Source organism: Felis catus, chromosome A1, assembly GCF_018350175.1.
Source record: "Felis catus isolate Fca126 chromosome A1, F.catus_Fca126_mat1.0, whole genome shotgun sequence".
Classification (NCBI taxonomy): domain Eukaryota; kingdom Metazoa; phylum Chordata; class Mammalia; order Carnivora; family Felidae; genus Felis; species Felis catus.
This window is the reverse complement of record NC_058368.1, coordinates 8,767,454-8,790,760: the sequence shown is the minus strand read 5'-3', so window position 1 is coordinate 8,790,760 and position 23,307 is coordinate 8,767,454. Positions and strand designations below refer to the sequence as shown.

The following is a 23,307-nucleotide window of genomic DNA, read 5'->3' as shown; positions in this document are numbered from 1 at the left end:
TTCCAAAGACACATGAAAAGACAACCTATGGCCCCTTTAAACGTGTCTGAGCCCCAAACACACATGCGTCTGAAGTTGTTAACACTTAACACGTCACAGTTCTGTGATTCTTGTTTGTGTTATCAGGGCTGGGGGGGGGGGTGGGGGTTGTCACTCATCCTCTGGAGCATCTGGTCCTAGTTAAAGCCTCACGAGCCCCCACCCCGGAATTGGCTCACCACCTTGGTCCTCGGTCCTCTACCTCCCCTCTCCTTCCCACCAAGACTTCTGGCCCTTCTCACCTCTTGCCTGGATTATTAGTTACACCAGCAGAGCCTCCTAATTGTTCTCTCTGCCTGGGATTTTCTTTCTACCGTCCATCCCTTATGCTGCTACCATAATGATCTTCCTAAAATGCAGCTTCAAACGCTTCAGTACCCTGTCCAGGACTCCCAGGGCCTCCCGCCTGCCTCAAAGAGAGTCCCCAAACCCTTCCTCCTCATGGCGATCATCATCAGTCCCACACTCCAAGCTCTAGGCAAAGGAGACTCACCCCTTTCCACAGAACCGTCTTGTCCTTTCCCAAGGCTGTGCCTCCCGCAGCACAGGATCTCTCCACCTCTGCCTGATGAAATCTTACTGCTGTCGGAGGCCACTTCGCAAGCATCCGTCCTCTCCGAAGGGCCCCGGTGACCCCGGCTGGAGGAAGACCCTCAGTGCCACACGGCACCCTGCACCTCGTGGTTGGAACAAGTGTGTCGCCTCAGGAATGGGAAGTCAGGGTGTGAGCCTTAGTTTTGAAATGCTCCAGTTAACAAGCAGGTGTTGTGTTCAATGGAACGGTTAGGGTGGACAGTGACGTGCCCCTGGGAGCAGACATAATTCAGAATGTACGTGTGTTGAGAAGGAGGCAGGGTGGGAGCCGTGGAGGGAGGCTCTCAGCATAACTCACTCCAGGAAACAAACGTCTTATTCAAGTCCGTGCTCTCCCTCTCTCGTGGGAGAGACCTAGGTGGAAAGGCGCAAAACAACCCATCATGGCACTCGCCCCCTTTCAGGAAGCAGATGCCAAAAGGGGGGCGAGGCGAGGGCTCAGCCTCATTAAGCAGCTTTCTCTCTCCGTCTCTCTGTGCTGACCCTGTCCCTGAGAAGCTACAGGAGACAGTGATATCCTGAGACATTCGCTCATGCCTCACATGTTCCATAGAAGCTGCTTACTTAAAAATGATTTTCCCAAAGAGAAGGCGGATTTGAAGGGGCACATGCACCCCAATGTTTACAGCAGTGTTATCAACAATAGCCAAACTATGGAAGAAGCTCAAATGTCCATCGACTGACGAATAGATAAGGAAGACTGGTATACACATACAATGGAATATTCCTCAGCCATCAGAAAGAATGAAGTCGTGCCATTTGCAACAACGTGGATGGAACTCGAGTGCATTACGATAAGCAAAATAGTCAGAGAAAGATATAGGATTTCACTCATATGTGGAATCTGAGAAACACAACAGATGAACATAGGGGAAAGGAAGGAAAAATAAGACAAAAACAGAGACAAAAACCACCAGGGAGGGAAACCATAAGAGACTCTTAATGTTTATTTTTGAGAGAGACAGAGAGACAGAGCATGAGCAGCGGAAGGGCAGAGAGAGAGGGAGACACAGAATCGGAAACAGGCTCCAGGCTCTGAGCTGTCAGCCCAGAGCCCGATGCGGGGCTCGAACCCAGGAACCGTGAGATCATGACCTGGGCTGAAGTCGGACGCTTAACCAACTGAGCCATTCAGGTGCCCCCTTAAGAGACTCTTAAACACAGAGAACAAACTAAGGGCCGCTTGCAGGGGGTTGGTTGGGGGGGATGGGGTACATGGGTGATGGGCATTAAGGAGGGCACCTGTGGGGATGAGCACTGGGTGTTACATGCAAGTGACGAATCACTAAATTCTGCTCCTGAAACCATTATTACGCCATATGTTAACTAACTTGGATTTAAATAAAATAAAAAATAAATTAAACACGAAAACATAAAACATAAACAAAACACCTCCTGTTTTCTAGACTGTGATTGTCGCCTAGCGACAGATGAACATAGGGGAAAGGAAGGACGCACTTCAAGTGCATCACCCATCAGCCGAGGAAGGGCTGAGGATGTTCTGGTATTCAAATGATGCCTCACAGAGTTAGAGGGACTCAATGAAATCCCAGACCCCGGAGCATGAGAGCCCCTTCCCGCCAGTCTTGTCTCCAAAGTGGCACCCTCCATGTCCCCATTTGCTAGAAAAGCCAAGGTCTGGGAAAGTTAACAAACTCGTCTCTCAGAGGAAAGAGGGGCTGGTGCGGAGGCAGCCATACCTCCCATCTCCCCATTGCTGCTTCTTTAAAGTTATCATTGCTTCGACTCCCTTTTACTTGGAGGGGAGTTTGAAGCAATTCATTTATTTTAAAATCAACTTCCAGTGACTCTGAAACAGACACTTCCTTATCTGTCAGAGGGCGTGGGTCTAAATAGGACGAGTCCATGGTCTTGTTCTGTGCCGTCTTCACTATGCTGGCTGCCTCCCTGGCCTGAAGGAAAATTGCACTGAATTCTGCATCTTAACATATTATAGAAGCAAGCGCATTTACTAAAAAGCTTTTAACTGGCCGCCAACCAGGGTCTGGGGCAAGCCTGAGGGCTTCCTTTCAAAAGCAGCAAAAGAAACTCCTCTTTCTTCTTCCTTGGCATCCATCTGTATTCAAAAGAGGTATCATCTAATTTTAAAACAGAAGCTATTTGTGACAAAGTGTTAAGAGAGGTGAGTTGAATGGGGGCGATTTCTACCTTCGTTAAATATCTCTTCCTATTCTTTTATTGTGAAAGTTATATTATCATCAGTGAAGATGGCTCTTATGAGGAACCAGTACTGGGGATCTTCCAGAAAAGCTGACAAGGCTTTCCAATTTTAAGTTTTATTTTCTACATACCTCAATGCTGTCCATTACTGACACCCTAGGCCCCCGGGTTCTTATTACTTCAAAGAGCTGCTTGGCATGGTTGGGGGTAAGGGGGGATTTCTACCTCTTGATATTGGGAATATTTTGGTATTTGGGGGTTATGCTAAAACTGTCTTAGGCTAGAGCCTTAAGAGAAAAAGCAAACACTCGCTGTAGTCCCAGCAAGGTACTGTGACCACGTTTACTTTTGTGACATATAACTTCCTTTCAGAACAGCAATCACTGCTCTCAACTCACTACATCACCAACATTTCCCACTAGATTAGAGGCAGAAGAACTGTCAGAAGAGCTCACATTTTCTCTAAGCCCTTAGTTATTCAAGGCAAAATTAAGGGAAGAGACGCAGGTCTCTATCCACAAATCATTAATATACCAAGAGCTTAAAGAGAGGCAAGAGGACGCCGCTTGGCGGACAGCAGACTTTGAGCGTCCCCTTCCCACGGGTGCCTATGCTCTCCCTTCCCCTTTACTCATCCAGAATCCCGCCTCTGTCCAGTGTGGCTCCTCCAAGTCTCAGACCATTCCCTTCCCATTCAAAGAACTGGGCTTTCACCTGAGCACATACCACTTTTTTATGGCAACAGGTTAAATATTACCGTAGACGGTTTTCTGTTAACATCTGTACACGTGTTAACTTCTTGACAATTGTTTTACTTTTTGTTTTATCCAGTTCTGTATTTTTTCTCCTTAACTACATTAAAGTACCTTGAAGGTTAGAGGGCAGAGGGAGAGGTGGCGCATCATCTTGTGGAAAAACATGGGTGTTGAGTGTGGACTAACCTGTTTTTGTATCATGGCTCCATCTGTCTCTAATTATGCTGTCTTTAGAAGGGCTATACAATCTCCCTAGGCTCAGTTTCTTCAACTGTCATGTGGAAATAATATCTATACCAGGTAAGGTTGTTGTGAGGCTTACAAGAATATCTATTTATAAATAAATACATATACTATACATATAATTATATATATTCTCTATTTTATATAGAATATATTACATATATGTTTTAGATAGGATATATTATACATACTATTATATATATGGCATATACTATTCTATACACACACACACACACACACACACACACAATATATCTAAAGTGCCTAGGACATCAGAGATGGTCAATAAGCAGGAATAATACTGTTATGAAGAGTTCTGCCTTTTACTTTTTTGAAATCTCTATAGAAACTTTCTTTTTTTTTAATCAGAAATGTTTTTAATGGAATGAAAATTAAAACAGAGCATCTCAAAATGTGTGGGTTTTGCTGATACAATTCCTGAAGGGGATTGTATCTACATGGCTTCTAGCAGGAAGAAGAAAATGTTAAAATCAATGATAAAAACTTTCTCCTCAAAAAACAAAAAATCCAATTAAACAAAAAAAAATTGTAAGGACCTAAATAATAAGGATAAGAGTAAATACTGATGAAACAGAAAACAATCAATGGAGAAAATCAATGAAGACACAAGTTACTTCTTTGAAAAGATTAGTAAAGTTGATAAGCCTGTGGCCAGACTGATCACGAAAATTAGAACAAAGTCACACATTACAAATACTGTGATGTGTGATTTTGGTCTAATTTTCTTCGTGGGGAGAGGCTGCGTTGATAAAAATTTTCCACTCACGTAAGTGACTTGAAAAGTTGAAGTTGCAATATATAAACTATATTGAAAAATGTGTACCCTTAACTAACAACAAAAACATAGAAGAGTGAATATGATGTGGGAAACAAAGGCAGAAGGAAATGGCGGATAAAATTAAATTTCCTTATAACCTGCAGCCCATCGACAAATACTTGAGTCAGGCAGAGCAAAACCTTTCTCCAGGAACTCCCTACCATTTTAATGCTAATGATTTGCTACAGGGAAAATCCACCTTAGCTTGACAATAGCTAGGCCTCCAGTATCCCAAGTGCGTCTTCTTTAGCATATGAAAATCTCACCGGAAACTTCCCCTGGACTTGACCTACCCCAGCTCCATAGTATATAACCAGTCTCTGCTCTTGGTCCCGGGCAGCTCTTCCTGCCCACAGGTCCTGTCCCCGCACTTTAATGAAATCACCTTTTTGCACCAAAGACGTCTTCAAGGATTCGTTCTTGGCCATCGGCTCTGGACCCCGTGAACGCCATTATCACCCCCCACAACCTCATTAAATATAGCAAAACGTTAATAAGTATTAAATATAGATGATGGGTGTTTGGATGTTACACTTTCTACATGTTTGTTTTTAAAATTTTTGTGTGATAGAAGGTCAAATAGTAAAAGCAATATATATATATTATATATACACACATATATGTATATATACATATACATATATACACATATATACATACGTATATGTGTGTGTGTGTGTATATATATATATATCTATATAGGAAAAAAGGAGGGGATGCATTATTAATTTTTAATAGGCTTATATAGTACACAAATGTTTGGTGATGATTTTCAAGTCTTTTGTATCTATTTAATAAAAAATTAAAAAAAATTAAAAACCATCGTGTACTATCACATTCATAGAGCTAATGATAAAAATGACACAAATCAATATGAAAAATATTGAACAAATGTAATAAATCTTACTAAAAATAAGATGAAAATAAATACACTCTCAGATATAAATTGTATAAAACTTGCTGCTACAGAGCAAGGCACGCTACTTAATACGGGACCCATGTCCGGACTGTTTCCCGGATTGGCCGCCAGGGGCTGCTAAAGAGTAATATTCCCCGGAACACGACAAAGATGAAAAAATCATTCAACTCGACTCTAAAAAGTTCAGAGTCATGCTCATTTCGACACCACCCGGAGGCCTGGGACCACAGATTTCAGCAGGTCTGTTTGTCCTGTGGTGAGGACCATGCCTTGCCACAGGGGTGGAGCTCTCTGGAACCAGCACAAGTGAGAGGCTGATGTTAGCACCTCAATGTGGCATCTTGGAATCCCTGTACTCTGGGCTCAGGCTGTCACAGCTGACAGTTTTCACAACTGCTCTCCCAGGAGCTGTAAAGCATGGGGCAGCAATGGAAGATTCTTATCTAGGCTTCGAATTCCTTTTTTTCTGGTGACTTCCCATACACTGAGACTTACTTCCAATACATACTTAACAGCATCAGCACATTCTGGGAAAAATATGGAGCAGCAGCTGAATAGCTAGCCTAGAAAATTATTTCTAGCCTTAAAGTACACCCCAGGCCACACTCTCTATGTACACACATAATGCAATAAGGGTGGTTTGCACCGTGTTTTAACTCTGTATGCCTCGTCCATTCATACGTTCATCTCGCTTGAGAGTAAAATATTTGAGGGCAGGGCTTTGTCAGTTCTCCTCGTACTCAAAAAGAATGGCCTTTTTTTTTTTTTTTCAGGGCACCTAGGTGGCTCAGTTGGTTAAGCGTCCAACTTCTACTCAGGTCATGATCTCGCGGTTCATGAGATCGAGCCCCACATTGGGCTCTGTGTTCACAGCTCAGGGCCTGGAGCCTGTTTCTGATTCTGTGTCTCCCTCTCTCTCTGCCCCTCCCCACCTCGTGCTCTGTCTCTCTTAAAAATAAATAAATGTTAAGTTTTTTTTTTTAAAAAAGAATGTTTTTCTTCACTAATTGTTTGAAGTACTTTAACCCATTAATTTACTACATTCTCACAACAACCTTGTGAAGCACTATTATTAATCCTATTTAAAAATTGCTTTTAACGTTTATTCATCTCTGAGAGACAGAGCATGAACGGGAAAGGGGCAGAGAGAGGGAGACACAGAATCTGAAGCAGCCTCCAGGCTCTGAGCTGTCAGTACAGAGCCCGACGCGGGGCTTGAACTCATGAGCTGCGAGATCATGACCTGAGCTGAAGCTGGACGCTCAACCGACTGAGTCACCTAGGCGCCCCTATTATTAACCCTATTTAAAACTGAGAAAACCAAGACTCAAGGATGATTGGTCAGAGGGGACTAGTGGAGACCAAGCAAGGGCTAGGATGTTACTCCTTGCGGTGATGTGACAAGGCTCAGAGAGGGGCAGCTACTTGCTCAAGGTCTTGTTCATAGATGGAGGCAAAGAGGGGCTGACTCCTGCTGGCCCTGTACCCTCACCATGCTTTGCAGGTGGATATGCTCCAGTGTAGAAACCACATGTGTGTAAAGTTCCAAGATACACGGTAGAGTCTTCTAACCAGACAAGAAAAGAGATACTGCCTTTTCACGCTGGCTCCAGGGGTCACACGCTTCACAGCTGGCATGATCTGCTCTGAACATTCCCACGCATAACAACGCGCTGGCCTCCCACGAGAGTGACACGGAGCGTCTCAGGATCACCAGACCGTGTGACAGAGGGCTCCATCACTGGAGACTACCTGATGGCCGTGCTTCTATTTCCCCAGGTGCCCCACCCCACATCACACCTCCTGGTCTAATCTGGTTATTACTGGCAAACTCTCCAATCAACCATCCTAACCACGTAGAACACACAGTAGCCTGTGTGAAAGCCACTTATGCTCAATTACAGACTTCTTTTTTTTTTTTTTTTTAAACATGCTCATTTTTAGTTCTGGGGTTTATCTGGAGAGAGAACTGAGATCAGAAAGACAGAAAAGCACACAATGTGTGGGAGGTGAAATGCCATGGTCGTTTGCGAGGCCTGTCTGGAGCTGCTGGTTGTGATTTACTGAAAAGAAAATGAAATTCATGTCTGTCATCCATCTTGCTGAAATGTCACGCCGAGTGCAACTCGAGTAGTAGGAAGGTCTGAAGGAGGTGCCTACAAATCACCTGCTAGACCTTTTTGGTCTCTGATTTAAGAGCCATGTGTATGCTGCAGACAAATAAAACTCTTGGTCCATGGGCCAATGGGGAATATGCCGGGGGCACAGAAATACATAACTCCAGGGAACCAACCCTTAATTTCTGCACAGGAACTAACTCCCTTCTCTGCCACAATGCCATGAATGGGGTCCAAGAGTTCCAAATCGGAAACACAGCACATATTACCAAAATGTCATATCAACGTCTGCTGCCATGCCTACCCATAGGAAACCTTTATCAAGGATCTGTTATGGGATGAGCATCCGGTGATGTATGGACTAGGTGAATCATTACATTGTACACCTGAAACTATTATCACACTGTATGTTAACTGCAGTGGAATTAAAATGAAAAAGCAAACGAACAAAAAGATTTGTTATGACACCGGATGATGGATGGGAAGGGTAATCCAAGAAGGGCGCAGTAACCACGTAAATGTTATCAGAACCTCGGTGAATAACTCTGTGTTCCTCTCTTTATTAAAGATTTGCCAGTCAGTGCGAAAACACACCTCTAGCTGAAGAAGAACAACAACAAAAACCCATGCCACTCTTTCTCTAATGAGGAAACTGCTCAGTATTTACAACGGTAAGTCAGGCCTCTTTGGCACCTCAAAACTGTGGAGGTAGTTTTAATTCTCACGGGGTCGGGTCTACAGTTACTTGGCGGTTCACGGTTGACATCGGGAGCAGCAGACCAGAAAGGAAGGTACGAAATACAAACGGGTCATTCGTCGCCAACGTTTTGCTGGGCAAAGAGGCTGAAACTTGAGAAAACTGCCGTCTGATTTTCTTGTCTTTCCTTACACCAACAAATTGGTAATAGGCTCTTTCTGCTGAAAGCGTTAAGGGAAGCAGGACACACCACCAACAAAAGACGGCTCAGACTGGTACACTAGGGGCACGTCGTGTAGGATATCCTACAGAAGGATATCCTTCTGCGTGCAGAAGACAAACAAAACCAGTGGGCATGGGGCTACTTCACGTTCTTTGGATTTTCTTCTTTAAATTGGCCAGGCATTTAGTTAGTTCATCTTCTTATCTGGAGAGCATTTAGATAGCATTTGTACTTCCTCCCATTTATAGGTACCAGAAGGTCCGTATACGAAACTCAAAATGCCCTATGGGTTCTTAAAATGCAGACTCAATGTTTGAACCTTGAAGGTGAATGTTCATTTCCTCCCCCCCCCCCCCCCCCCAAACGTGGCTTGGCCACTTCTTGCTGGAGCACAAATGCTTTGAAACAGATACCAGGCTCCCTCTAACCTCTGTTCCATGCCGAGAGGTAGAAAAGCTTAGCTACACGATGGCTAATAACAGACTCAGTGTCTGGATGGCCCCAGGAGCCTCTGGACAACTTATGCGCTGAGAAGAAGCCGGCCCCTTTTTGCATTTTCAGGAAGGCCAAGGGAGCAGAAGAGGACGCCCTCCACCCCATGCTGCTCTGTGAACACTGGGCTTGGCCGTGACTCCGTGGGCCGGATGCCCCCAGGCCTGGCACACTGAATTTCCCGTCAACGGCCACAGTGGAACAGCGCTGTGGCCCTGCCTCCCTTTTCTCTGAAATGTGCAGAAATTTCAGAGTTCGGCCATTTCATCCCTAAAATGCAAACAATCTCCCATTCTCTTCAAAGCGCTCACCTTCAAAATGTTCCTTTAGGTCATTTTCTATCTCTTTTACATAACTTTCCCTTTTGAAATCAAGGTTACTAAATCACTCTTCCCAGACTGATTTCTTTCACACCTAAAAAAAAAGTATCAGCTTGGCTCCCAGAGCATTAGATGCTGCTGCTGGAGACTCTGCAGGATCTTCTGAAAATCGAACGAAATCTCTAACCCCAGACCCAAACTTAAACACGCACATACACCCACCCACCCACCCACCCCCACCCACCCCCCCACACACACACCCACACACACCGATCACCATTACCGCCCTCCCCTCCAGCAAGAAGCCCCTGGACATTCACCAGACGTGGCCTCACCTTTCTGGAGAAATACTGGGTAGACACGGCAAGGGCCTGGAAGCCGCACACGGCCCTCCGCAGCTCCGCCTGGACCAGGACCAGCTGCCTGGCCTGCTGCTGGCACCTGTCTTTCAGCCGCTGCACCAGCTGCCGCTCGGCTTCGCGCACCTGCAGGTCCGGCTTGGGGGAAAAGCCATTTCGGGGAGCCGCTGTCCTCTGTTTGGGGTATCCTGCGGGGGAAAAACAGTCACTTGTGGAAGAACATCCACCCCCAGCGTGACAACAGCTCTTCGGTGCCGAAGGATTTCATTAAGGGCAAGTGGCCGAGAGGGCACCGCTCACGGTTTGTCATTTCAGGCGCTGAAAGGAAAAAAAAAAAAAAAAACGGACGGGGACTTAAAACATTTGCTCTGTTTACGAGGTTCTCAGTGCAGAGTTTCATCTCAGGAGAAGAATGACAGACAACATTGCCAGATTCCTTCCAGCTCCCTGCATTTCTTCTAGGTTGGCTTAGAGAGACTGATGCAGGGTTTTTTCTTTCTTTTTTTTTTTCCTCAAGGGATTACTCTGTGAAAATGTCTCATGGGAAATAAATCAGTCAATCTAGGTTGAACTCAGAGTTATAAGCTGGCAACCTTCTAATTGGGCGTCCAGGAGCAATGCCTACATGCCCCTTCTTTCCCTTACTGTGGTTGCTCTCTTTGGTGGCAGGGTCAATGACCTCTGCTCCAGGGTTTTCTGGCTTTAAGTTCCTATGGCATCAATGTTCCCCAAAATACTCCCCCCATGTGACCACTCATGCCACCTCCAGAGCTAAAAGGTCCAGTCCAAGCCACCAGAACCTGTCACCTTTTAACGCAAAGCCCTGCTTCTTCTATTTCTTCTTCTTTTTTTTTTTTTTACTTGACTGCACAACAGCCAGAATGATCTTTGTGACTACAAAACAGCTCTTGACCTGCATGGACCCCTCTCTGCGGTGGTGCTCCACTGTGGTATAAAAAAAGTGCTCATTTCTTCCCCTGGCCCACAAACCCTCCGAGATCCCGCTCCTGGATCCAGGCGAACACTATGTGTGGGGAGGCCACTGAAGAAGGAACCAGAAACTCCACCTGGAGCTGGGAACGGGGTGGGGGAGGCTTTCAGGACAATAACTATTAGGTTGACGCTTCGGGGAGTAAAGGCAAGGCTCCAGGGACGTGCTCAGAGACGGGTACTGCATCATGGTCTAGACCCAACGGTAAGCGGGTGTCTTCCTCAGAACCCCCCATGCTTCCTGGGTGAGCTGCAGACCAGCATGGCGGTGGTGGACAGTGGGCCTGGGTCCCCTGAGCACATTCTTCCCTCTGCTCGGGTAGAGAACGTGACACAGACCCTGAGCACACAATCGTGAATAAGCTTCAATATTTCAAAACTTCTTTTGTCTCCCCCCTCCCCTCCAAAATATCAGGGAGTAACACAGAAGACCAATCAGAAAACGGTCGTCTCCTCAGTCTCCCCTACACTGAGACACAGCAGGTAACAGGCTTACTCTACTGAACACCCAAGTGGCCTCATCTTTTAAGGGGAAAAGACGGTTAACTGATCTAAATGCTTCTGATTGTTGATGTAACAGTAACCACGCTAATTTTAATGAAATCTTCCCCTTAAGAAATCATCTGAGATCACAATGCAACCTCACATATATCTTAGACTATTATGGCTTAATGGAGTAGTAGAACGTGAAATTCATGCTCCCTTAAAACTGTCTTTATGACAGTGGTGTACAGAATAATCCAGAAAAGTCACTTGCTTGTTGTAGGCACATCAATCTTAATATGTGCTTAATCCTAACATTCTCAGTACTGATAACAAAAGAAAAATAATTACTAACAATACGTGGGAGGTTTTACTGCTGCCTGAATTAAACTCTAAGACACAGCCTAAGACCCCGGGTAGATTTTTTTCATGATGACTGTTTACCATTTTATTGGTGTGGCTGGTGATTTTATTGAAAAAAATTGTTTTCGTGTTTATTTATTTTTGAGAGACAGATAGACAGAGAGTGAGCAGGGGAGGGGCAGAGGGAGAGGGAGACACAGAATCCGAAGCAGGCTCCAGACTCTGAGCCGTCGGCGCAGAGCCGGATGCGGGGCTCGAACTCACGAACTGTGAGATCACGACCTGAGTCGAAGTCGGACGCTCAGCTGACTGAGCCACCCAGGCGCCCCACGTGTGGCTGGTTGATTTTATAAAACACTCCAGTGTTTCATGGGACCGCCAAACTGATGTTCTGAGCCCAGACAGAGGTTCCCCTAAGAACATCAGCACCTGGGATCCACACACAAGTGTGAAACCTGCGGCTTTCAGACGCCCAACTACCTTTTGGAACCAATCTTCCTTTGGGATTCTTGGTCAGCTGTCCATCTGGCACCCAACAAAAACCAGTATCGTTTTTTGGGCTGTAGTTTCTATTAAGTAGGTCGATAGCCAGCTCCCTGAAGTATTGTTCTGTCGCTTACTTTCCCGTCCACCCACGTGTCACACCGTCCCCAGGACCGTGCGTGAGGACAGCCGCACGGGCTCATCTACCATCTTGGAGACGGAGAGCTTATGTCGAAATGAAATGACTGCACACAGCCAGCATCACCTGTCTCGCACAAAACAAAACAAAAAAAAAACAACTGAGGGTTTTGTCTGCTTCTACTATCTTCTTCTAAAAGCCAGCACGTAATGGAGCTAAAATACCAATCGGCTTAGGAAGTAAGGGGGTAAGGGAGCATGAGGGAAAACTTCCGGAAGGCAGCGATCACGTGTTGCTCATGGAGAACAAACAGGCTTGGCACTGACAGGAGGTGTGCTGAGGTGCCTCACTTCTGACCTCTTACACCCGTGTTTGTCTGGAGGAGCCGGAGAAATGCCTTAAATGGGGGAGGGGGGGGGGGCATGCCATGTCCCCTGAGGACACCTCCAGGTGCTGGAAGGTTTTGCTATCACGTCCTTCCCTACTCCTTGCAGTATTTATATATAGCTTCTACGGTGGTCGGAGCTTCCAAGCAGGCAGATATGCCACTGGCCTCTCTCCGCAGTCAGACGGAGCCTCTTAGGTGTGTTCGGCCTCTTTCCCCCCAAATCTGTCTCCTACCATAGCCTTCCAATTTCCACTCCATTGAACTAGGAAGCTGGTTAATGAATAAAGACTTTCAAATGAGGCTTATTGGTGGTTTTGGAGTCTTTAAATGAAGTGGAAAAGAGAGTAGCAATAACCAGTCTTTTAAGGAGTGCCCCTTATACACTTCCCAACTGTTAGTGAGCCTTATCCCCAAGGCCACTCTTCCATACGAAGTCTGTGAACAGAAATACCTAGACCAGTGTCTTGCCACGACCTACAGACAGAGATGATTTCACATGTACACTTCGTGTCGTATGTTTTGTGGGGATCCAAAATGTCTGACAGCTTTTACTGAGCACCTACTCTGTGAGGGACATAGGCAAAGTCCAGTGGGGAGGGCGAAGGAATGAGGCCCCGTCTGTGACGTGAGGCAATCCATTGTCCAGGGGCGCAGCCTGGATGTCAAGCTTCTGAGTCCCTGTCCAGGCCTCCTACCACTTCAGCAAGCCGCTGGCCCACTCCACAGCATCTCTGACAGACCTCACAGGTTTGGGGCACATTCTAAATCCAGAACACTCTCCCATTATCGTCATCTTGCCCCAATCACAATTTCTTTTCAGCCACCTAAGGGCCGGACAGAATCTGTGATCATCCCAGTGACATCTGGCAGCTCAGGGGAAAAGGCCAGTAACCTTCTATTCTCACAAAGGTGAATGCAAGCCGCTTGCGTGCAAAGGCAGAGCACTGGGGAGAATGCAGCCCTTAAAAATGGAAAGAGAATATTAAAAATTCATCCGCAGCCATCCGCTTACTATCTAGAGGATTCTAATGGATGGAAAAGCTTGGTTTAATTTTCAAGCTGGACGCTTAACTGACGTGATAAACAGTACAGCACTGGAATCTGTGTATTTACAACAGCAGAGAAGGCCCATGGCCTTAATCCCTGTAAAGAAGAAGGACAGGACACAACTTAGAGAGATAGCCTTCTGACTTAGGGAAAAGCACTTCATGAGTTTGGCCAACATCCTAGCAGAAAGGAAATCTATTTCTTGCACACTGGCACCAGCAGGACCCCCTAGGTAGCACATCGCCCAGTTCTTTGTGGTCTTGGATAGGCTCTATGTTCCTGAAGCAGATCTAAATTTATTCCAGAAAATTCTGCCACATGACACAGTATTTTCCGACTTAGTCCTGGCACTTGCTGGCCTGAGGCTGGCTAAGGGCGGGGAAGGTGAAGAACAAATGACAGGAGGGTAGTAGGACATTTCTTTCGAGCCAGTCCTGAGCATGGGTGAGGGCAGGAATTACTAAAGTGGGTACCGACCTGCTATGCTCTAGAAAGGAGAGGTTTCCATCTCCCATTCCAAGGAAGGAGTGGATTCTTTTCTATATTGATGGATAAGTGAACAACAACAACAAAAAATCCCCAGAAGTTACAATCAGGGTTTCTAAAGCCAACTATAAAAATTTGTAATCCCTTTTTTATTTTATATATTTTTTAAATATATATATATTTATTTTATAAAAATAAATAATCCCTTCTTCTAGACAAAATAAAGAGTGACATAAAAATATTCTCATCTTCAGGAAATTTCTTAGTATTTATAAGAGGTATAGGTAGCAAGGTAAACCTGAACTTCTTTCTCCAAGGGTGAAACAATCATGGTGTAATAGTACTATAGCAATTGCTAAATTTTGATATTCAAAAATGTATATTCAAATGATATTCAAAAACTCAGCCCAAATATATAAGACAATGGTTTTTAAGACATCAACATTAGGCAATGAAGTACGGGGATCCTGAGCCAGAAAGCAAAGGAGGTGATCCCTATAATTGCCTCAGCCTATTTCCTGGAATGACTTTCCAGGCTGTGGCATGAGTCAGGGAACCCACGTGGGGCCTGGTGGTTACCCGAAGTTGAGAGAACGGAGCTGGGGGCTCAGGGAGCTGAGGGCTCAGAGGTCACAAGGCAGATTTAGCAGAGAGAACGTCACTCCACAGAGAGAGCACTCTGGACACGCGCAGAGGGTCCCCTCGAGTCTTTGGCCAAGTTCTGATCATTGCGTGCCTGGGAAGAGAGGGTCCAAGACCAGGGAAAGAATTCCCCAAATGACTGCAGGAAACGACTCCTCAGAGCTCACGGAGGCTCAGAATTTGTTCCTGTTCCCATCAGCCAGAATGGAAAACCTTGTAATTCAGGGGGCAGTGGATAGTATACCCAAAAGGGTCTTGGCTGTAATACGGTAAAATTAGCTCTGGACCGATCACTAGTTGGGACCTGCATAACAAAGCCAACAACCAAGCCCCAAAATAACTGAACTCTTTGCAAGTAACATAGTTTTATTTAAGAACAAAGCTTAAGAATATTCATAGGAATGAAAAATCCACTACCCAACAAGGAAAAATTTACAATGTCTGGCATCTAAAAAAACTCTCAGGCATGGAAATAAGCAGGGACATAGAACCCATGAGGAGGAGAAACGCAATCAAGTGAGGCCCACAAGAAATGATGCAGATGATTAACAGTTATTTGTGACTGCATTCCATATGTTCAAGAAACGAGTGGAACGACTGAACATGTCAAGTAGAAACAAAGCGATTTAGAAAAAAAAAGGCCTAAATAAAAATTCTTGAGATTGGAAACTCAAATGTCTTAAGACAAAAAATACACAGAATGGGATTAAGAGTAGATTTAGACATGACATAAGATTGTAACATGAATGTTCATAGCAGCATTATCACAGCAGCCCCAACACTGGATACAACCCACATGTCCATCAATTGATGAATGTAAATTATCGAATGTGATATATCCATGTAATGGAATATTATTCAGCCAAAACTAAGAATAAAATACTGACTCACGCTTTAACATGAATGAGCCTCAAAAACATTTATGCAAAGTCAAAGAAGCCAATACAAAAGGTCACACACATGTTGTACGATTCCATTTATATGAAATGTCCAGAACAAGCAAACCCATAAAACAGAAAGTACACTGATGGCTGTCAGGGGCCCTACGAGCTGAAAGTGGTCCCCGACTCTAAACAGGAACCTCAGTCTCATAATTACAGTGAACTGGTTCTACCGACAACCTGAATGCATTTGAAAGTGGCTTTTTCCTCCAGAGCCTCCGGTCAAGAACTGAGCCCCGCTGACATATGATTTCAGCCTTGTGATACTTTGAACGGAGAACCCACGGAAGCCACACCTGGACGTCTAACCTACAGAACTGTGACCAGTAGAACAAACAAATGGGTGCTATTTAAAAAAAAAAAAAAGAAAGAAAGGAAAAGGAAAGGAAAATTAGCAAACACACAGTAAGAGAAACTATCCAAAATGAAACACTCAGAAAAAAAAGAGTGAAAGAAACAAACAATGTTATCCGTTTGGACAGGAGCTGTGAATCAACTTCAAGTGGCCTGATGTGTATACAGTTGTAGACCTTGAAGAGGAGGGGTCAGGCCTGAACGTGTCTGAGGAAATGATAGGCAACCCCCTTTCAAACCGTATGAAAACTGTATGATTCACAGCAAATCTCAAGCGCAAAAGCCACGAAGGGAAGGACACCAAGGCATAGTGTAATCGTGTTGCTCACAACCGGTGCTGAAGAGAACAGCTCTCAAACAGCCAGAGTAGATGCCTTACGTACAGAGAAAGAAAGATCAGGAGAGCCGTGGAAACACATCTTTAAATACTTCAGGGGGGGGAAATGCCAACTTGAATTCTGAACACAATAGAAGTATCTATGAAAAATGAAGGTACACAAACACAGAAAGATTCCACCACCAGAAAAGCTCTGCCACCAAGAAGGTCAGAGAAAATCCTTTAGGTAGAAGAATGGGACCAGCTGGGAATCCGGGTCTGCAGAGAGAATGACAACTACAGGGATAAGTCTAAAAGACTTTTTTCTTATTTAAATCTCCTAGAAAGAAAACAGCATCGATAGTCAACAGGAACAGTGCAGGGCTGGTTTAGGACACGCATGGAAGGAAAGTGTTGGAATACAGGAGCACATATGTCAGGAGAGGGATGTAAGTATACAGTTGGGAGATTCTTACATAGTTGAGCCTTGAACAACGCAGGGGTGAGGGGTAACAGCCCCCTGTGCAGTTGAAAATCCACATATAACTTTTGACCCCCCCCCCCCGCCTTCAAACTTAACTACTGAGAGCCTACTGTTGACTGGAAGCCTTTCTGATGTCACAGTCAACTGATTAACACATAGTTTGTGTGCTGTATGTATCCAACATTGTAGTCTTACGATACAGTAAGCTAGAGAAAAGAAAATGTCATTAAGAAAATCGTAAGGAAGAGGAAATATACTTATAATACAGTACTGTATCTAATGAAGAAAATTCGCGTGTAAGGGGACCTGCACAGTTCCAACCCATGTTGTTCAAGGATCAACTGCATTATATGTGAAGTGACATGACATTGCCTCAAGGCAGAATGTGAAAAGTTAAAGACAAAAACTAGGAACCCTAAAGCAACCACTAAAATAACCCAATAAGATACAGATCTCGAATACATCAATAAAGGGGACAAATGGAATAATAAAAAAATTAATTAATACAAAAGAAGGCAGCAAAATAGGGAAAAAACAAAAAAACAATATGCGAGATGGCTAGGAAATAATAGGAAGATAGTGGATTTAATCCCAATCAAATCTATAACATTAAATGTACATCAAAGGCAAAGCTTTCAGATTAGAGAAAAATACAAGAGTCAATTACATGCTGCCTGTAAGAAACCCGCTTAAAAATAAAGAGACACACAGGTGACAAGGAGAAGTGTGCAAGGAGGTACAACCATGCTGAACTAATGGAAAGCTGGAGTGGGACAACTAACACTGAATAAAGTGGATTTCAGGGAAAAGCATATTGCCAGGAATAAACAGGGTCATTTCCTAATAATAAAGTGGGCAATTCATCAAAATGATAAATGGCCCTAAAGGTTTATGTACCTAATAGCAGAGCTTCAAAATGCAGGAAGCAAATAATGATAGAACCGAAAGGAGAAATGGACAAGTCCACAATTATGCTCTGAGATTTCAACAGCCTTCTCTCAATTCCGAAGAGAACATGTAGACAGAAAATCAGTAAGGATATAGAATACTTGAATTATGCTATCAGCCAACTTGACCCATGACATCTGTAGAATGCTTCACACAGATACGGTGGACTAGACATTTTCTCAAGTGTGTATGAGTCATTTAGCGAGAAAGACCTTGTTGTGAGTCAACACGTCTCAGTTCATTTAAAAGGATTCAGATAATCCAAAGTATATTCTCCAACCACGATGGGATTAAATTAGAAGTAAAATCAGAGAGATCTGGAAAGTCCCAGATATCTGCAAACACACTTCAAAATAATCATGCGTTAAGAAGTCACAAAAGGAAATTTAAAAATAGTTTGAACCCAATGAAGATGAAACCCAGCACATCAAAATTTGTGCACTATAACTGAAGCAATGGATAAAGGGAAATTTATTGTACTAAACACACACATTAGAAAACAAAGAAAGGTTTTATTTTTTATTTTTTTATATTAAATTTTTTTAATGTTTTTTTTTATTTTTGAGACATAGAGCGTGAACAGGAGAGGGGCAGAAAGAGAGGGAGACAGAATCTGAAACAGGCTCCAGGCTCTGAGCTGGCAACTCAGAGCCCAACGCGGGGCTCGAACTCACGAACCATGAGATCATGACCTGAGCTGAAGTCGGACACCTAACTGACTGAGCCATCCAGGCACCCCTAAAAAGAAGAAAGATTTTAAACTAATGATATTAGCTAGTTAAACCCCACATAAACAGAGTAAAATAAATCATAAAGATCAGAGTAGAAATTTGTTGCCTGTTACTCTGCAAAAAAAAAAGTGAAGCCACACCTCCCTCACACAGTATGAAAGCTAACTCAAATGGATCACAGGCTTAAATATAAAGCCTAGAACTCTAAACCTTTCAGAAGAAAATGTAGGAGAAAATCTTCGTGGTCTAGGGTGATGCAAAGATTTTTTTAAGATAACACCTAAAGCATAGTCCATAAAAGATAAAAATTGGACTTCGGGAAACTTAAGAATGTGTATTTTTCAAAAGCACTTCTGGGAGAACACAAAATAAGTCACAGATTGTGGGGGGAATGCATACATATACATATATATACATATAAAGCCCTTCAAAATTCATTAAGATGAAAAACCAATAAAAATTATAAATTTTTGAATATTTTACCCAAGAGTATGTACAGATGTCAAATAAACATAAAAAGATGCTCCACATCATAACATCATTCGTTATTAGGGAAATGCAAATTAAAACTGCGTAAGATACGGGGTGCCTGGGTAACTCGGTCAGTTGAGTCTGACTCCCGATTTCGGCTCAGGTTATGATCTTGTGGTTCATGAGATCAAGCCCTGCACTGGGCTCTGTGCTGACAGTGCAGACACTGCTTGGGATTCTCTCTCTCTCTCTCTCTCTCTCTCTCTCTCTCTCTGCCCCTCCCCGCCTCTCAAAATAAATAAATAAACTTTAAATCTACACAAGATACCACTATATACCTATTACAGTGTCTATGATTTTAAAAAGTGACCATACCACCTATTGGCAAAAAAAACAAACAAACAAAAAAAAAAACGTGAAGGCACTGGGTCTCTCGCACACACTACCACTGGGAATATAAAACGGTACAACCACCTCGAAAAACAGTTTGGAAAGCCTTTTAACATTTTTAGAAGGTTAAACAAATAACTACCATATGACTCAGGCATTCCACTCCTAGATGCTCCCCAAGAAAATCAGAAGGAGGTGTCCATACCAAGACTTGTACCAACATGCAGAGCAGCTTTGTTTACAAGAGCCAAATCCTTGGAGGAAAAGCCCAAAGATGCATGGACAGGTAATGGATCAACCGTGGTATCCACGCACTGGAACTTTACTCAAAGTAATCGAGCCGAGTAAAAGCCGCCAGAGAAAAGTAGAGTGCATACGACATGATTCCATTTATAGGAAGTTTTAGAAAATGCAAACTCATCTATATAGGGACAGAACGGGGACTGGGGTGGGGTGCAGAGGGGTTAGGGGGTTAGGAGTCCCAAGGGGCACCGGGATGGTGGATACATTTGCTATCTGGATTGTGGTGATGGTCTCTCGTGCGCATACGTGTCAAAATGTATCAAAATGTTTGCTTTACAAATGTGTGTTTTCCTATTTATTAGTATTACAGTAACACCACAAATTTCCTTTTGTTTCATATTTATTTGGTATAAATATTTCCTTTCATGTTTAACCTTTTAGTATTCTTACATTTAGATGTGTGCTTTGTAAGCAGTCTAAAGCTAGATTTCACAGCATCTCACATGCATCTAATAAATGTTCTTTGACTGTTCAATAGGTGCCCGTTTCACAGTCACTGCAGGCATTTAAATAAATTAATACATTTAAAAAGGTTAGGACAGTACCTGGTACCCTGGTTTACAGTAAGAACTCAAACAGTAACTCCTATGACTGCTACAATTTTTGTGCTTAAAGAAAATCTTGTGAGGGGCGCTTGGGTGGCACAGTCGGTTAAGCGTCCGACTTCAGCCAGGTCACGATCTCGCGGGCCTCGAGTTCGAGCCCCGCGTCAGGCTCTGGGCTGATGGCTCAGAGCCTGGAGCCTGTTTCCGATTCTGTGTCTCCCTCTCTCTCTGCCCCTCCCCCATTCATGCTCTGTCTCTCTCTGTCCCAAAAATAAATAAACGTTGAAAAAAAAATTTTTAAAAAAATAAAAAAAAAAGAAAATCTTGTGAGGTTACACTCCATTCTGTTCTACAAAGGGGTTAATGCCTACCGTACCAACTTCCATGATAAATGGTTTTCAACTCTCAAGTGATGTTACCTCGTTTCTTCATATCTGAAGGTAAATAAATGTCTTCCTCATTGACAAAATTGCAAGTATTCGATGGCTGTTGGTTTTCTACCTTTCTCTTTTTAGAAGCTATTATTATCTCTTGAGGTCAGATCTTCAAAGTCTGTGTCAATTATAAATTACTTCTACACAGAGAAGACTCTACCTCTTCAAAGCCCGATAACATTTCATTTTTTAACATAAAATGATGCCAACGGCCGGTTCATTTCGTCTAGAGTCAGAACACATCGGTGTATGCACATCAAGCCTTGAAACAATCACGCGTATCACAGGGGCCGGCACTGCTCATCAACGACATTTGAACAAAATGAATGACAAGTTCAAGCCTACTCCCTGAATGAACACCCTTCGCGCTTCTTAAATACCTGGTGAATGAAGCTTCGTGGTTGCAGCCACTGTTCTCTTAGGGGACGAAACAGCAGGTTTATTAGCATCTTGATCTTTTTGTACTTCTTTCTTGGATCCTAAGCAGAGTTTAAAAGGAGAAAAAAAGAAAAAGAGCAAGTTACAACTCAAACAGTAACACCAGTCGTTTGTCGAAAGGGAGGTTTAACAAAAGGCAAAGGGAACAAAATAACATTTCGGTGATTTTTCGCTATGGTCACCACCCCCTGTGCTTTGGGGATGACGCTCGTTTACAGCACGGGAAATTTAGTGGTGGTGGTCAGGGGAAGGAGCACACTGCTGTCTCTGATGGGATGAAAAACGCCCCTGTCTCTGGAGGTCACTGCACCCCAGTGACTCTGACAAACTATCTGGGAATTAAAGTTGTACTGTCCCTAGCGGCCACCTCGGTCTGCCCGCCTCTTCCTGCCAAAACAAATTTTCAGAAGACAGAGATGGAAGCTGCAGCTGAACACAACTGCTAATGACCTCAGCATCACCGAGACCCGAGCCACGGGGGACATGGTCTGCCTCTAATTAATTTCCATGCAGCTGGTCCACAGAGGTGACCTAGAGAGCCTTTTAGCTCTCGCGGCTGCAGCTGAGCCTTCCTGGAACCTGTTGTCAGAGCTGGCCCCAGCAGAATGGAATAGCCTGAGCGTGAGCAATAACTAAGAACAGCAGGTGCACGCTCCTCAAATTATGTCCAGGAGCACAGTGCAGTTCCCCTTGTGTGCTGGCCACAGACACTCACCTTCACCAGAAAGTCAAAGAACAATGGATGGCAGATTAGAGAAATAACACAGACATGGACGTACCTAGACCTGCCTCCACTTTAGCAAGCTTGGGGATAGCAAAAAAAAAAAAAAAAAAAAGAAAAAAGAGAGAGAGAGACAGACAGACACACACACACACACACACACACACACACACACACACAGTGAGAGACACAGAGAGAGAGAGGACCCAAATAGATAAAATTACAAATGACAGAAGCAGAGGTCACAACCAACACCACAGAAATGCAAACAGATATAAGAGAATACTATGAAAAATTATATGCCAACAAACTGGGCAATCTGGAAGAAATAGACAAATACCTAGAAACTCAGAAACTACCATAACAGAAACGGGAAGAAATAGAACATTTGAACAGGCCCATAACCAGCAAAGAAATTGAATCAGTTATCAAAAACCTCCCAACAAAGAGTCTTGGGCCAGATAGCTTCCTGAGGGAATTTTCCCAGACATTTAAGGAAGAGTTAACACTTATTCTTTTCAAATTGTTCCAAAAAATACGAATGGAAGGAAAGCTTCCAAACTCATCTATGAAGCCAGCATTACCTTGATTCCAAAGCCAAAGACCCCACCTATCAAGGAGAATTACAGGCCATTATCTCTGATGTACCTGGATGCAAAAACTCTCAATAACACATTAGCAAATCGAATTCAACAGTACATTAAAAGAATTATTCACCATGATCAAGTGGGATTCATTCCGGGGCTGCAGGGCTCATTCAATATTCACAAATCAATCAACATGATACACATTAATACAAGAAAGGATAAGAACCATGATCCTCTCAATAGATGCAGAAAAAGCATTTGACAAAACATAGCATCCTTTTTAAATAAAAACCCTCAAAAAGTAGGGATAGGAGGAACATCCCTCAACGTTATAAAGACCATATAAGAAAGACCCACAGCTAATATCATTCTCAACGAGGAAAAACTGAGAGCTTTCCCCCTGAGATCAGGAACATGACAGGGATCCACTCTCACCAGTTTTGCAACATGGTATTAGAAGTCCTAGCCTCAGCAATCAGACAAGAAGAAGAAATAAAAGGCATACAAATTGGCAAAGAAGGCAAACTTTCACTCTTCACAGATGACATGATACTCTACGTGGAAAAACCCAAAAGGTTCCACCAGAATACTGCTGGATGAATTCAGCAAAGTCACAAGATATAAAATCAATGTACAGAAATAGGTTGCATTTCTATATACCAATAATGAAGCAGCAGAAAGAGAAATTAAGGAATTGATCCCATTTATAAGTGCGCCCAAACCATAAGATACCTAGGAATAAACCTAAACAAAGAGGTAAAAGATCCGTATGCTGAAAACTATAGAAAGCTTATGAAGGAAATTGAAGAAGACACAAAGAAGTGGAAAAACATTCCATGCTCATAG

At 43.6% G+C, this 23,307-nt stretch overlaps 1 protein-coding gene across 2 annotated transcripts in view; it reads right to left on the bottom strand.

Moving 5' to 3' along the window:
- The window catches only part of MTUS2 (microtubule associated scaffold protein 2), a 394,139-nt gene that overhangs the window by 125,820 nt on the left and 245,012 nt on the right, over nt 1-23,307 (bottom strand). For both annotated transcript variants that reach the window (XM_045047752.1, XM_045047789.1), the window contains exons 6-7: nt 21,096-21,194; nt 9,754-9,965 (exon numbers count right to left, since the gene is read on the bottom strand). In XM_045047752.1, coding sequence (XP_044903687.1) covers nt 9,754-9,965; nt 21,096-21,194 — 311 coding nt within the window. The remainder of the gene's footprint in view (nt 1-9,753; nt 9,966-21,095; nt 21,195-23,307) is intronic.